The sequence below is a fragment of the Thalassophryne amazonica genome, chromosome 20 (genome assembly GCF_902500255.1).
Source record: "Thalassophryne amazonica chromosome 20, fThaAma1.1, whole genome shotgun sequence".
NCBI lineage: Eukaryota > Metazoa > Chordata > Actinopteri > Batrachoidiformes > Batrachoididae > Thalassophryne > Thalassophryne amazonica.
This window is the reverse complement of record NC_047122.1, coordinates 36,766,682-36,782,079: the sequence shown is the minus strand read 5'-3', so window position 1 is coordinate 36,782,079 and position 15,398 is coordinate 36,766,682. Positions and strand designations below refer to the sequence as shown.

Genomic DNA, 15,398 nt, shown 5'->3' with positions numbered 1-15,398 from the left:
CCTGTACCAACGTGACAGCGGCGTCACCTCCCCGTGATTTCTGTGTCACCGCCACAGATGCAGAGCCTGATGTACGACGTGCTGGCGGAGGTGCAGGGCTGCAGGGGAGAGTTGGACTCGCACATCCACAGCCTGGAGAAGCACGTGGAGGAGCTGAGGGAAGGCTTCAGGAGCCTGATGCCCCTCCTGTCCAACACTCTGTCCACACAGAACTCCTCCATACGGCACCTCCTCAGGGAGAGGGAGAAGACAGAGACTGCAGGCGGGAGGGGAGGTGATAGGTAGAGAGAAAGGAGGAGTCCATTTGACAACATTTTTCTGTAGCAGAGAAGCCGGAACACCAAACTGTAGGGTAGTCCACGGTGCTAATTCTTAGTGCGTCTTTCCTGGAGTGACACCTGGAGACACTGACAGTAAAATAAGCCTGATGACTTTAATAAAACCGGATCATGTTTGGGGACAACTTTCAGTCCTCCAATCACTGAGCAACTTTCTAGAAGGAAATTTAAATATATTGTAATAAACGTTCAATCTTACAGCGTTGTGAAGTCATTTCTAATAACACAAACGTGACTTCTTTGGGATTTAATATCCTCACAGATTAAAAAACACTGAACTCAATTCATTCTTACAACCAAAACCATTTATTGAGAGAGACGGGTTTGGAGGGTGGAGTTACAGCAACATGTGATCTCATTATGAGAAATCAGTCTTCACGTCTCGTCACAGATCAGACTGCTGAGCTTTCCGCTGCCGATATCAACCGTCCTTCCCCTCCTCTCCATCAGTGAGGACAGCTAGTGCTGCTTCCTCCTGAAAGAGCAGCCTGGAAAGAAAAAAGTCATCAGGTTCATGACACTGACAGACGAGAAGAGATTAACACTGCACAGTGCTCAGCACGGTGGCGTCATGTGTCCCCAACACGCAGTAAGATTCTGTTTGTTCTCAGCCTTCGAAAGGGAGGAGCCAGCAGTCTAACTCAGCCCTTCTGCAAACTGAGGTCGATCTGGCACCGGAATGAGACTGGAGCTTCATTATGGAGGAAGCCCAATCACTTGACAGTGCGGAAGAAAAAAAAAAAAAAAAACCTTGATTCATTTGTAAAAATGACAAAAGTGGACAACTTGGTGCAGATATTTTACAGGAGGATTGATGAGCTGACTCCAGAGTGGTTGTCCTGTTAAGATTCCCATCCCTTTAATGGCGCTAGAGGCTGTTAGTGATCAATGAGTAGCACTGCTTTATAGCGATACTGGATTTACAGGATTATAGTATCAAATATCATCAAGTACCTGGATTTAACGGTTTACTGGATTTTCACTGGTTTAAAAACTCCCGGGAGATCACCTATAAAGACTCCACGATCAAATTTCCACGATATCACGACGCACTGCTGTATTAGAATAATCTGGAAGCTTTTCTAGTGACCTCATTCAGTATTAAATAACAGTTTCATGACTGCCTGCACCATGTGTTTAATATTTTATTACTGTTCACAAACTGCCTAAAACGGTAAAACTGAAACTGTGCAGCCACTGAAAAAGCTGTGCTGTCAGCAAGTAAGCTGCAAAGAAACATTCTAAATGAGGCATTTTATGGAGAAAAGATAGATGGTAGTCAGGGATTCACTGATAACGCCGTTCAGGGCCGCCACATTTAAGCCTATACACCAACTAAAGTCTTATAATAATAAAATAAACCATGTGTAAAACTGTGACTTCCTTGCTGAGACATAACCGTCTCATCACAACTACAACTGGACCAACCTGACACAGGAACAGATCCAATTTTTTTTTTTTTTAGCAAAAACAAACCTTCTGAACCTGAAGCAGATTCTTTCTGCTTTGTTGCACCTGTCACATCTTTAATTCATCGTGGGCTCATTTTTCACCACACGGGCAAATCCTGCACCTCCATGGAAACATCAATCAAGACGAGATGTCTGAAGAACTCAAATATGTTTTTTTGTGCAGTGTACATTATGTCACTATAGACAATAGAAAGAAAATACACAAGTTGAATTTTTTTGTCACATGACAGTTTGTCATGGCTTCACAACTGCACTTTAAAACACAGTTTGTTTTTTTACAGGATGTAGATAGAGCAACCTTCTTAAATTCAATAACTAAAAATAATTATTTCATGCTTGGATTTGGTTAATTTCCTTGATGGAAGCACTCAGTGGACATTAGGGCCGCCAAAAATGATTTGTTTAATAATCGACTAGTCACCGATTATTTTTGCAATTACTTCTTGTAAATTGCAGCTTAACACACCAGCTCTTATATAACCATAATTGGCTTCAAGCTTGAAGTGTTTAAGGTATGTGCTAACTAAAAAATAAAGACAATTGAAACAATGATTGCCAACCATGGACAGGGGTCTCTTGTCAGTTACCAACATGTTTAAGATTGCTTCAGTCAGGATATTTGCTTGCCGAGGTGTGCATGTTGTTAGCTTGGCAACAAAGTCATCCACTGGAGTAACGTATTTTTAGCACTGTAACATAGCGTTATGAAACATTATTGCTATCACATTTCCTATTCAAACATGACATCACTGTTATAATGTTACAAAAAACACAACGTGTACTCAGGCTAATGAATGTGTCATTGTTAATGTTAACTTTTACAGCAGATAACTAGCCAATTAGCTTCCAGAGACGACTGTCCCTCTTTATCAGCATGTGAATCAGCCACAACGCGTTTCCTTACTGAACTGCTGTGGAAGGTGAGTTCTGCCTTGCACATTTAGCATTACACATTTTTATCTTTAATTTGGTTAAAATGCTGCCAAACATTTGAGCTCCACTGCCGGCTAGACATAATACTGTTTGGGCAGAGCTTTACCGGTGACATCATGTCTGACCCAGATTACCATTACTGCGCATTTGCATCAAGGACAGAAAAGCAGTGGAAAGTACAGCAGCAGCTTTGAGAGAAAAACAAAGCTTAAAAAATAAATAATGACGATTAATAAATTAGTCGCTGATTATTTTGATAGTTGACGTAATCGTGACTGGTTGACTAATCGTGGCACCTCAAGTAGGCAAGATTAGTTCAGTGGCTGCAGAATGTTTGATAGCTAGATCTTATTTATTTATTTTTCACAAATCTGTGCAATGGCTAATGCAAAAAAAAATTGTTTATGTTTAAAAAAAACATGCATTTCAAATCCATCTGTGGAGTTTTCAAAAAAAAAAAATTAAAATGGGACGCGTGATTGTGCGTGTGAATACTGACCCTCTGTGAGACGTGCTTTGCCTCCAGTGGGCTGACACAGGACTGTGGAACAGCCAACACACAGCACGACAGTCTGAGCGTGGCTGAACACCGTCGTGATCTTGTAGCATCCTGAAAGGAGACAACAGTCACAACTGATGGTCCACGAGAAAACTGATCAATTATTTTAAACATCAATGCAGATAATCACAGTTGAGCATCTGTGACTAATTTGTATATATGTTTTATCCTTTAATTTGGTGCCGGCGTCGCAGCCCGAACGGTCCCCCTAAAAACTGGTCTGCCCTGCCTCTACTGCACTGTCATTTCGGAGCTCAACAGCTCGTCTGAGATCAAATGGATTAATGGGATTATTAACCATCGGATAACAAAGAAAAACCTCTTAAATCATTCTAAAGTCAGTTTTAAGCAGAAACAAGGCCATTTTAAGCAAAAATAAGGCGATAATTGATGACGCTTTGAAATTACGGAGGCGCAGTGAATGCAGCACCTAGCAGCTCCTGTTACTGCCGTGTTCTGATCGTTTCCTCCGTCTTTTATGATGAAATAATACTGAATTTATGTGGAAATACGAGGTCTGTTAGAAAAGTATCCGACCTTATTATTTTTTTCAAAAACCATATGGATTTGAATCACGTGTGATTACATCAGACATGCTTGAACCCTCGTGGGCATGCAAGAGTTTTTTCACGCCTGTAGGTTACGTCATTGGCCTGTGGGAGGAGTGGCCCACCCTCTCGTCGTTTTTTTCATTGTTTAGGAATGGCTCAGACACTGCTGCTTTGTTTGATAAAAAATTTTTTCAACAACTGTAAGGCACAACTGAGTGGACACCATTCGATAAAGTCAGCTGGTTTTCGGTGAAAATTTTAACGGCTGATGAGAGATTTTGGTCTGTTAGTGTCGCTTTAAGGATGGCCCACGGCGCCTGACCGGCGATCTGCGCTCCGAGGCGGCCTTCTCTCACTGTTTCAAGCTGAAAACGTCCACATTTCAGGCTCTGTTCACCCAGGTTGTCGTCAGAGAACAGAGAAGTTTCAGAAGAGGTCGGCATGAGGAGTTTATGTGGACATTCCACTGTTAAAGGAGATTTTGTAATGAAAGAACGTGCGGGCATTTTCGGGCCGGACCCGACCGCGGGGGTCGCGACAGGAAAAACACCTCCATTGGAAAGCTTAACGGACAAGTTGGAACATGCTGAGCTGTTAAACAATTTCTCAGATACTCACTTGTTGAAAGCCATCAAAAGCCGCCTGAATTTTACAAATGGTTTTCAACACGGAGGTGTTTTTCCTGTTGCGGCGCAGACGGATTTGCGTCGTCGTCACGAAACCGACTCGGCGAATTTGCCCGCACGTTCTTTCATTACAAAATCTCCTTTAACAGTGGAATGTCCGCATAAACTCCTCATGCCGACTTCTTCTGAAACTTCTCTGTTCTCTGACGACGACCTGGGTGAACAGAGCCTTAAATTAGAATGTTTGCAGCTCGAAACAGCCAGACGGACACCACCTCCAACCGCGCCGCGCCGATCCGCTTTGTGAGCTGTCCTTAAAGTGAAAGAAACTCCACAATCTCTCTTCAGCCGTTAAACTTTTCACCAAAAACCAGCTGAATTTCTCGAATAGTGTCCACTCGGATATCCCTCACAGGTCCTGAAAAAATTTTGATAAAGCAACGCGCGCCGTCTCCAGCAGCATCTCAGACAAAGGATTTCAGCCGAGAGGGCTGGACCAGTGCTCACTCAAAGCCTGCCCACAGGCGAATGACGTCACCGACACGCGTGAAAAAACTCATGCATGCGCACGAGGGTTCAAGCATGTCTGGTGTAATCGCACGTGATTCAAATCCATATAGTTTTTTTTTTTAATAAAACTGCCAGTTAGTTTTCTAATAGACCTCGTAATTGTTATACAAAAGCTTGATATCTGTCGCTGAAATAGATGCTGACTGGAGTACAGTTTGAAGCAGAAACCAGGTGACAAACTGTGAACCACTGCTAATGATGCATGTGCAGTAAAGGCAGAGTGAACCGATTTTTAGAGGAGACCGTTCGGTCAGCGACACCGGGAAAACAAAGAGGTAACATCCTAAACTTAAAAATCTCAATGACGGCAGAGATACTGTACCATTGCTTAGGGAGAGCCCTGCCACTGTTCACCCTATTGAGGTTTCAAATCCCGAAAAATCTCATAAAAATTATTTGGAATATTTGTTTTAGCAACTTTTCAGGGTCTCATGCGTGCAGTCTCAAAATAACATGATGAAAAGCATAAAAAAAATTACATTTTGATCATATATTGTTCATTTGCAATTGTCGTCATGTGGATTCTCCAGGTTGTTTAGACTGCAGCAATGCTCTGGCACGCAAGGGATTATGGGATATCTTAATGGGGCGAATGGATATTAGTACTTTTTATCAGATTGCTCGATTAATCAATAAAATAATCAAAACAATACTCAATTACAAAAATATTTGATAGCTGCAGCCCTACAGCAAAGTGTATTTTGTGTGTGTGTGTGTGCGCACACGCACGCAGTGGTTCCCTTTAATTAATCTGAGGTCAAATTGAAGCATTTGGGTGTATTCCTGTTGTCAGAGAACTCTCAAACAAGCTGTGTCAGGCCTAAATAATATTTATAGCAGAAGAATATCAGAATTGTTGGATTTTGGCGATGTTAACCTCAAACATGAAAATATAAAAAGGCAGCTAAAGACACTTTGCACTACATAACACCTTTAATAATTAGCTTCTTGTGAGCAAGAATAGTTTCATTTCCAAATCTGCTCCTTGAAAGTTACAACCTGGATGAATAATTTCATGAATAAAAGACTTTACACAGTTGCACATGTTTATTAACACACTGTGTTTAACAATCATTAAGGCAGGAACACAAAAATCTGTCCAAAGCCTGCTGTGGCTCAGAATACAGCAACAATTTATCAGTATTTCATCTTCACCTGAAAATGACTAACTTGACTTACTTCTATAAGAAAAAGGATTCAACAGGTGTTTTTATGTGCATGCGGCATTTTACAGATTCAAATCCTTCCAAGTCTCAAAGCAGACAGGGCCTGTATCCACGAAGCAGCTTAAGGCTAAAATTAGCTCCTAGTGACATTATTCTAAGAAAAATCTTAGAAAACCTCAAAATCTTAGATATTTTTTAGAATTTTTCCCATGGTAAGATAAAAGTTGTCTGCAAAGCACCTACGGCCTTAAGAGACCTCCGAATGCTGCGTTTACACATAGGCAAGACAGGTTACGAATGTCATTTGTGTCATTCTTGGCACATTCCTGACATTCTTAACGTGCATCAACACATCTGAATAGGTTTATTAATAATGCATGTTGGTGCGTGATATTTGTGATTTTCGTGGAGCATGTTTTTGGCTGTCAAAAAAAATCTTCCACGAATGTCACACACCACCCTCATTTCGCCTCATGTCGTGGAGCTCGTAACCGAGCGTGTTGATCCCTCTTTTGATTAGTGGGGATCCTTAATAGAGTGTGACAGCATTCTTTTCTGACGTGCGCACAAATAACCCTGCTGCACCGCATTCAGTTTCACTGCTGCAGTATGCTGAAGAAGGATAATGACGCCAAGTCGGCTAAAAGTCTTGTTCCAGTGCTCCTCAGCGCGCTCCTGCAGGTGTTTCACCTGCTGCTGTGCCTGATGTTTGGGAAAACGGGTGAGACAAGAGCCGCGTGAACCCATACATCTGCCTCTCTCCATCTCCTCCTCCTCTCTGCACCACTCCATGGCACAGAGCCCAACTAAGCATGCAGTCACAAAGTTCTTCTGCTGTGGATTTTGAGGACGAAACTGGAGCGATCTGAATTGTTCAGCAACTGACAGTTGGATGAATATGGGGGTGTGTGCGGAGACAAATCGCCTCATTCACAACGTGACAGAACTTAATGATGTGCTGCGCGCGCAACATCATTCTTGACCGTGTGTAATGGTTCCTAATAATTCTTCAGCAACGTGTGCCATTAATTGTAACGCGTGGTAACAAGTTGCAGCAGTTCCTGAGGACACCTGATGCCTCTGCCTCAAATCATCACATTCGTGATCAGCAGCTAAGAAAGTATACCTCGTGGCAGTCGTGACTTGCTGTCGTTATGTGTAAACACAGCATAAGGTGCAAAACTGGCAAGAGGAGGGAGTAGGACTTGACTATCTTAAGCAGAGAAGATGGCCGAAAAGACAGAGAGGAAGCAGAGATATTCTCCATATGTAGGATGACAGTGAGTCAGTAACACAATACCCGCTTGATCTATGTAATTATTTTATGTTAATTTATCTCATCTTCAACCGCTTTTCTGGGTTCGGGTCACGGGGGCAACAGCTCCAGGAGGGGACCCCAGACTTCCCTTTCCTGTGCCACACTGACCACCTCTGACTGGGGGATCCCGAGGCATTCGTAGGCCAGTGTGGAGATATAATCTCTCTACGTAGTCCTGGGCCTTCCCCGGGGTCTCCTCTCAGATGGACATGCCTGGAACACCTCCCTTGGGAGGCGCCCAGGAGGCATCCTTACCAGATGCCCGGACCACCTCGGCTTGCTCCTTTCAACGCGAAGGAGCAGCGACTCTACTACGAGCTCCCCAAGGATGACTGAACTTCTCACCCTATCTCTAAGGGAGACACCAGCCACCCTCCAGAGGAAGCCCATTTCGGCTGCTTGTACCCGCGATCTAGTTCTTTCGGTGATGACCCAACACGTATGACCATAAGTGAGAGCAGGAATGAAGACTGACCAGTAGATCCAGAGCTTCGCCTTTTGGGTCAGCTCCCTTTTCGACACAACAGTACGGTACAGCGAATGCAATACCGCCCCTGCTGCACCGATTCTCCGGCTAATCTCACGCTCCATTGTCCCCTCACTCGTGAACAAGACCCCAAGGTACTTGAACTCCTTCACTTGGGGCAAGGCCGTACTCCCTACCCAGAGTAGGCAATCCATTGGTTTCCTGCTGAGAACCATGGCCTCAGATTTAGAGGCGCTGATCCTCATCCCAGCTGCTTCACACTCGGCTGCGAACCGATCCAGTGAGTGTTGGAGTTCACCGGGTTGATGAATCCAATAGGACCACATCATCTGCAAAAAGCAACGATGAGACCCTGAGCCCACCAAACTGGAAACCCTCCTAATTTACTGTCTTAATGTATTTATAAATTGTTTAGCTCACATCATCATATACACACTTAATCTTATCATTACTTTTATTAGCAGTAGTATTAGTATTACTATTATCTGTATTATTAATATTGTATTTTTTTTTCTTTTATTATTACTACATCTATTTTGTCATCTGATTTTTTAAATAGACCACATTGGAAATAATTATTTTCACTTTCTTGTGTCATGCATGTTATTTTATACGTATTTACAATTATATTATGTACTCAATGAACGTAGTAAATAAACTCACACACACATGCATGCTTTTAATATATAGAGGGATGAAAGTGGTCAAACAAAATAAGGCTGAAACCCAAAACTCCCCGCTCCCCCCAAAATTTTTAATTCTACAAGCTCTGAAATTAGGGATGCACCGATAGGTAATACCATTACAGTTTTATGATTACTTTGAAAACATGTTTTATTCATCAGCTGTTCCTTACTTTTTGACTATAACTGCTCCCAATATCATTAGCTTTGTTTTTATTTACAAACATTTCAATTAAATCATGTAACATCAGTTTTTGACTACAACAAATTGTCTTTTAACATAAATTGTGTGTTTCTGCCATACATCTCATTTAAATGGAACCTGTGGACTTTAGCACTACAAAATATAGAACACCAATAACTGAACAAACTGTCCATCAAATGTCTGTGAGGACTAAAAGCCTTTTTTGAAAATGTGAGGGCAGATTTTTTTTTTTTTTATGAAAAGAAGCTTCTCTGTGTTACCAGCTGTGAGTCTGATTCTGTTTTCATCTACAATGTGTAACACTGAGCTAAACAGCCTTTCACTCTCCACACTATTTTTTAAACTTTGAATTAAATATGTACAGGTAACATACACAAATACAAACCGTAAATATTTTTTCCCAAAGGTGGAACATGTAATATTGATGAGCACACAGTGCTTGCGCACACGCGGTGTTGCGCGGCATCTCTGCAACACAGAGGTAAAAACGGAGTAATTTTAACATTATTTTATTTTTTCTTTGTGGATCATGGGATAATTTCCACACGTTCAGAGAGAATAGTCCATTGCCTGTGGTAAATAAACTGCTGATGAATGAGGCGGGCAGTGACTCAACTTTTGGCTTAGTGCAGCTCGTGGAGGCGAGCAGAGGGTCCGAATGCCGCACTACAGAGATTCACAAACGGATTACACCTGTAGCGGACCGAGATGGTCTCCCATCGGCCTGAACACCCACACCAAGGGCTGAAACTCACCAACCTGATGGACAATCTCCACTGCTGAAACCCCGACCTGAGCTCTGGCGGAGGAACTGTAGTGCAACGTGCCGAACTCACAGAAGAACTTTTTTCAGCCACACAAAGAATTTAAATATTTTCAGATGTTGTGTTCCAAACTCAAGCGGCTTTATGTCGATTATTTTTCTTCAGAATCGTATGACGATGAATTCCACAAACAGGTACTGTATTTTCTGCACCATAAGGCGCACCTAAAAGCCTTAAATTTCCACAAAAATCGGCCATGCGCCCTATAATCCGGTGCGCCTTATGTGCGCACTGAATTCCAAAATCTGTAAAAACGACCGACGTTGTCTTTGACCGTCGCAATATCGGACCATTTCCCGCTGACAGAAGGACGTAATACGGAAAGTACGTACGCTAGCAGCGTATAGTACGTACCCTGGCAGTGATAAACCAATCGGAGAACATTACATAATACGTAAAGTACGTACGCTGGTAGCGTACAGTATGTACGCTGCCAGCGGTAAACCAATCAGAGAAGAGTCCGTGAGTCCGTGGTACGTACACTTACCTCCGCCACTCCTCCGGTAGTTACCGTATACTACAGGTATCCTGCAAAACAACATTTGTTTGTCTAAGGACCCCTGAAAATGGCGCCAGCGAAGAGACATGCTTACGAGGCACAATTCAAACTACAGGCTATCAGTTACGCGGTTGTTCATGGGAATAGAGCAGCTGCGAGAGGAAACAAGAAAATGAACTGCGCCAAGTTAAAAAGACCAAACGGAGTTTCCACGGAAACAAAGCGAGGTGGCCACAGCTAGAAGACCAGCTGTTCAATTCAGACACAGAAGATGAAGACTTCGATGGATTTGTGACAGAACCATAATAAAAAATAATGTGAGTACCATATTGTTAAATACCGGTAGTTCAGAGTTGTTAAAAAGTTCAAATAAACTCACCGTTTTGCTTCCGTGACCTTTTTTTTTTTTTTTGTAGACTGTTTTAGCGTGCGCCTTTTGTAGGGTTAAGTACCCGCTAATTGAGGCGCGCGCCTTAGAATCCGGTGCACCTTTTGTAAGGGTTAAGTACCCGCTAATTGAGTGCGCGCCTTATAATCCGGTGCGCCTTATGGTGCAAAAAATACGGTAAGAGTTTTTATTTACTGTGTGTGAATTTTCGCATCAGGGCTGCGGCTTTCAGACAAATAATGGACAGCATTGATGGATATATTTCAACTTAGAAGTAAATTACATGAAACCCTGTAAAAATACATGTTAGCCACGTCATTGTTTAAGCCGCAGTGTTCAAAACGTATGAAAAAAGTAGCGGCTTACAGTCCGGAAATTACGGAATGTGTGCGTGAAAATCCCACAATGAGAAGTTGACATTACGCTGCTGTAAAGGGATATTGGGTCAGTATTGGAGATGTTTCATGATTACAAGCACAAGTAAACGAATACGGGATTGAGCTGATACCCGATACTGGTATCGGGATCAGTGCATCCCTATCTGAAATGTAATCTGGGGCTATTCTAGACAATAAATTACAGTGAGTGCAGCACAGTATCCATTTTGGTGAGAAAAAAAAAAAGCCCAAATTTCCTAATTCAAAATCACTTCTCTAGTAGTATTCTGCCTTACTAGGATGCAGGCAGTTTTCTAGCTTGGCAGACAGTTCTAGAGGAAATCACTGAAGAAATTAACAAATTGAAAATGTGATTGTAGCAGCTTACAGTCCGGAAATTACGGAGTGTGTGCGTGAAAATCCCACAATGAGAGGTTGACATTACGCTGCTGTAAAGGGATATTGGGTCAGTATTGGAGATGTTTCATGATTACAAGCACAAGTAAACAAATACGGGATTGAGCTGATACTTGATACTGGTATCGGGATCAGTGCATCCCTATCTGAAATGTAATCTGGGGCTATTCTAGACAATAAATTACAGTGAGTGCAGCACAGTATCCATTTTGGTGAGAAAAAAACCCAAATTTCCTAATTCAAAATCACTTCTCTAGTAGTATTCTGCCTTACTAGGATGCAGCAGTTTTCTAGCTTGGCAGACAGTTCTAGAGGAAATCTCTGAAGAAATTAACAAATTGAAAATGTGCTTTAACCGAAACAAATTGTCATTAATCTTAAATAAAACAAAATTAATGTTATTTGGGAATTGTAGAACGAATGAGCAAGTACAAATACAGACAGATGGGGTGTAAATTGAATGGGTTAATGAAAATAAATTCCTTGAGGCAATAATAGATGAAAAAAATCAGTTGGAAACCACACCAATATATACAAACCAAATTATCAAGAAGCATTTCAGTGTATATATATATATATATATATATATATATATATATATATATAAAAAGCAAAACATCACAAATCACTCTGCACTTATTTCTTTTCTCATGTTCAAAATAAACCTTCAAATAAATAGTTAAACAGCAAAACATCCAGGAGTCACCAGGTAAGTTTACTTACTGCTTAAAGTTTGCTTACTGTGAGGATCACTGTGAAACAATATATAAATAAATGAAAAAAAATTACAATTTGTAATGCATCTGACCCTTTTACGTCAACAAATGCACACAAACATGCTGACAGGCGACAGCTTAATGCTTTAACATTGAAAATGCCATAGACATACTAACACATAAGCATCACTCCCGTTTTTAAGGTTAGAAAATGCAACTATTAACTGTTTTCAGAAGACCATAACAGGTCACTTAACATAAAAAAGGTAAGTATTACTCACAGACATATGCTCTTTAGGGTTTAGCAGGGAAAAATATAGAGAATGTGAAATAAAAACCAAAAGCTTTGCATCAAGAGTCCCTTGCTGCTCAACAAGATGCCCGACGGGGGGAAAAAGCAGAAATCCGCCAAAAAGCGGACATTTTTCATCCCTGTATATAATCGGCATCTGAATGAGGTACGTTCAAACATTTTCAAGCTGTATAACAATTCGTGTAATTTTGCTGAGTTTCATCATCACGACATGCAAAGTAAGCAATAATGGATTACGAGTCGACCTGTGCATGGACCGAATCCAGATAAGCTGTATTGGAAAATATTGCAGGTGTGGGCAGGGTGAATCAAAAGATGACAGAGCAGAATATCCAATTAGTTTTAATTTGAGCTTAAAGTGCAGCCTCTACATTAACTGAGCAGCCACATCAGGCTTAAAAAAAAAAAAACTTATTTCAAAACAGGCCCATTCAATGGCTCCAACCAGATCTCACTTCTCATCTCTACAAAACTCGATGACATAAACGCTGTTTAGTCAGCCTGTGCAATGAGAATCTAACACTCAACCAGGTTCAGTGTTCCTCCTCATTTTGTGTGAGCCATGAGTCCAAATCTACACACAGGAAACTCATTTTTAAATTAAGTCTTCCCTCATATGGTTTGAATTCCACCGTCTGTCATGCTCATTGTTCTATATGCGAGCCATCCACATGCAGCCCATTTGTAAACACAACTATATCATTAAAATTACAGGATGACAAATTGTAACCATGGGGGTAAATTATACAGACATATCACTGACAACATGGCACATTCCTTGCTGTAAAGCGTGGCAAGTGAAGAATTATCCTTTTGATATGTATTTCGCCTTTTGTAGCAGGTGTAGGATCCAAAGAATGGTGGTTAATGAGCCCACAGTTAACTGCTGGATTAGAAATCGGATCCAGTTGAATGATGTGAATGAATCTGGACTCGCTCAGTTCTAATAACATCTCTCACCAAATATGAAGTATGTAGGCAGCTTCAGCTGTGATGTTATCTAACAGGTTAAATGGGTGAAAAATACGTGTAGACTGTACCTGGACATTTCACATCCATGAAATAAGAGTTGGGACTCTGAACTAGACGCTTTTTCTTGTGCCTCCTCTTCTCCTCCTCAGGCGATGGGTGCAACAAGTCTTTTGCGAGCTACAGAAAAAAAAAATTACATTAACAGAAACTACAGTGGTTAAAATTAGTCAGGGCAGTATGGCCAAAACTAATTCTGTTACATAAACTGACGAAAACCTGTTCTCTTTCAGGTTTGTGGCCTACAGACTAGCTAATGCTATTAGCTAATGCTAACTACGCATTTTGTTGACAAACTTGACACTCGCGTATCTGCCACCTAGCAACCAAATGATGCATTTAGTTGCGATTATAACATGACATTAAGACGAACCAGTGAGTAGAACATGAAGTATTCTGGGATAAAAATTTATGTAGCTTGTCTGCTAATGCGCTAGCAGCATGTTTGCGCCGTGAGCGTCGCCATCTTGGGTTACAATGCGCTCTAAAGTGTGGTGGTTTTTGTATCAAAATGTGACAAAAACTCAACCAAAGTCGTTCAAACACGCACGTCAGACACCGCTTCAGTTCTTAAAAGAGTATGGGGTCGTTGGTGACTGTGCAGCGTAACGTAAACGCTACAAACATCCCGTTGCAACGGGCTGCAGATACTCACTGGCATGTTGGCGAGGAACAAGCCGCAGCCGAAAAGGAATCAAAACCGGAAGCAACATCCTCATAACGACAGACCCTTTCAGCTCGAACCGGAAATGGCGAAAAGTGTACGTTTGATAAAAATTTTTTTTTATTATTTAAAAATTTATTTTTTTTAAAGCAACATTTCCACATATAATACCTATATCATCATACAGAACAGTTTTACTATTATGAATGCGTATATGTCATAGACATGAACGAGCGAAGCACTTCAGCATCTCACAATGTCGTTTCCAGTTTGTGGTTTTGTATGGCTTTTTACGACGATGTTGTCCAGTGTCACAGACCGAAAGGTCCCCCCCCCCCCCCCCCATAAAAATCGGACCACCTGCCTTCACTGGGCATGTGTCATTTTGCACCACAGCAGCACGTCTGAGATGGAGTCTCTTCACCCAAAGCAATCAAATGGATTAACGGATTAACCATCAGATGACAAGGTAAAACATCTTAAATCATTCGAAAGTCAGTTTTAAGCAGAAACAATGCTGTTTTAAGCAGAAACTTGGTGAAACTCTGTGACGCTTTGAAATGACCGACGCGCAGTGAACGCATCAGCTAGCAGCTCGTGTAGCTGTGGCACGCTGATCGCTTTATCCATCTTTTATGATGAAATAAGGCTGAATTTATGTGGAAATGATTGCTACACAAAAACTTCAGATATCTGTTGCTGAGATAGGTGATGACTAGAGTGCAGTTTTAAGCAGAAACGCGGTGTTAATCCGTGAACCGCAGCGAACGACACATGCGCAGTGAAGGCAGGGCAGACAGATTTTTAGGGGGGACCGTTTGGTCCACGACACTGAATTGTCTTTTTCTCCACTGGACAGATATTTTTTGTGCAATTTCCAGATTGTTTTCTGCCATTTCCGGTTGGTGCCTTTGTCTACCATAGAGCAAACTTCACGTCGCTATGCAGTGCTTCGCTTGTATTATTGTTCAGCAACTATTTAATGGTATAAACCCGTCAAGGTTGAGTGCAATAAGCAGTGTTCACCAAGGATCTGTCTAGGAGCTCTTTCTCCTGCACACTATGTGCCTGAAGCAATTACTGCATAATGTTACATTTTTGTATATGTACAAAATTCTGGCTTCTGGTGGACCGTGAGACACCTCAGGAGGGGAAAACGGGGAACCATCCAAGCTGTCTACAGTAAGGATGGAACTCTGTTGACCTCTACTGAGGATGTAATCCGCTGCTGGAAGGAACACTTTGAGGAACTCCTGCATCAGA

The 15,398-nt window shown here is 41.6% G+C and overlaps 2 protein-coding genes and 1 non-coding gene across 3 annotated transcripts in view; 1 reads left to right on the top strand and 2 right to left on the bottom strand.

The window, feature by feature from the left end:
• LOC117501919 (small conductance calcium-activated potassium channel protein 1-like) overlaps nucleotides 1–784 on the top strand; it is a 63,306-nt gene extending 62,522 nt beyond the window's left edge. Inside the window, exon 11 of the mRNA XM_034160883.1 lies at nucleotides 58–784. Within this exon, the coding sequence (XP_034016774.1) occupies nucleotides 58–285 (228 nt within the window). The 3' untranslated portion in view covers nucleotides 286–784. The remainder of the gene's footprint in view (nucleotides 1–57) is intronic.
• On the bottom strand, nucleotides 622–14,220 carry rps27.1 (ribosomal protein S27). Its single transcript, XM_034160886.1, has 4 exons — nucleotides 14,127–14,220; nucleotides 13,483–13,591; nucleotides 3,243–3,353; nucleotides 622–826 (listed from the first exon to the last, which is right to left on the bottom strand). Exons 1-4 carry the CDS (start codon nucleotides 14,130–14,132, stop codon nucleotides 798–800), a joined length of 255 nt encoding a protein of 84 aa, XP_034016777.1. The 5' UTR covers nucleotides 14,133–14,220; the 3' UTR covers nucleotides 622–797.
• Nucleotides 938–1,067, bottom strand: LOC117502526. Its single transcript, XR_004558334.1, has one exon. It is a non-coding gene; the product is annotated as a small nucleolar RNA SNORA35 (small nucleolar RNA).
• Nucleotides 14,221–15,398: the final 1,178 nt, after the last annotated feature.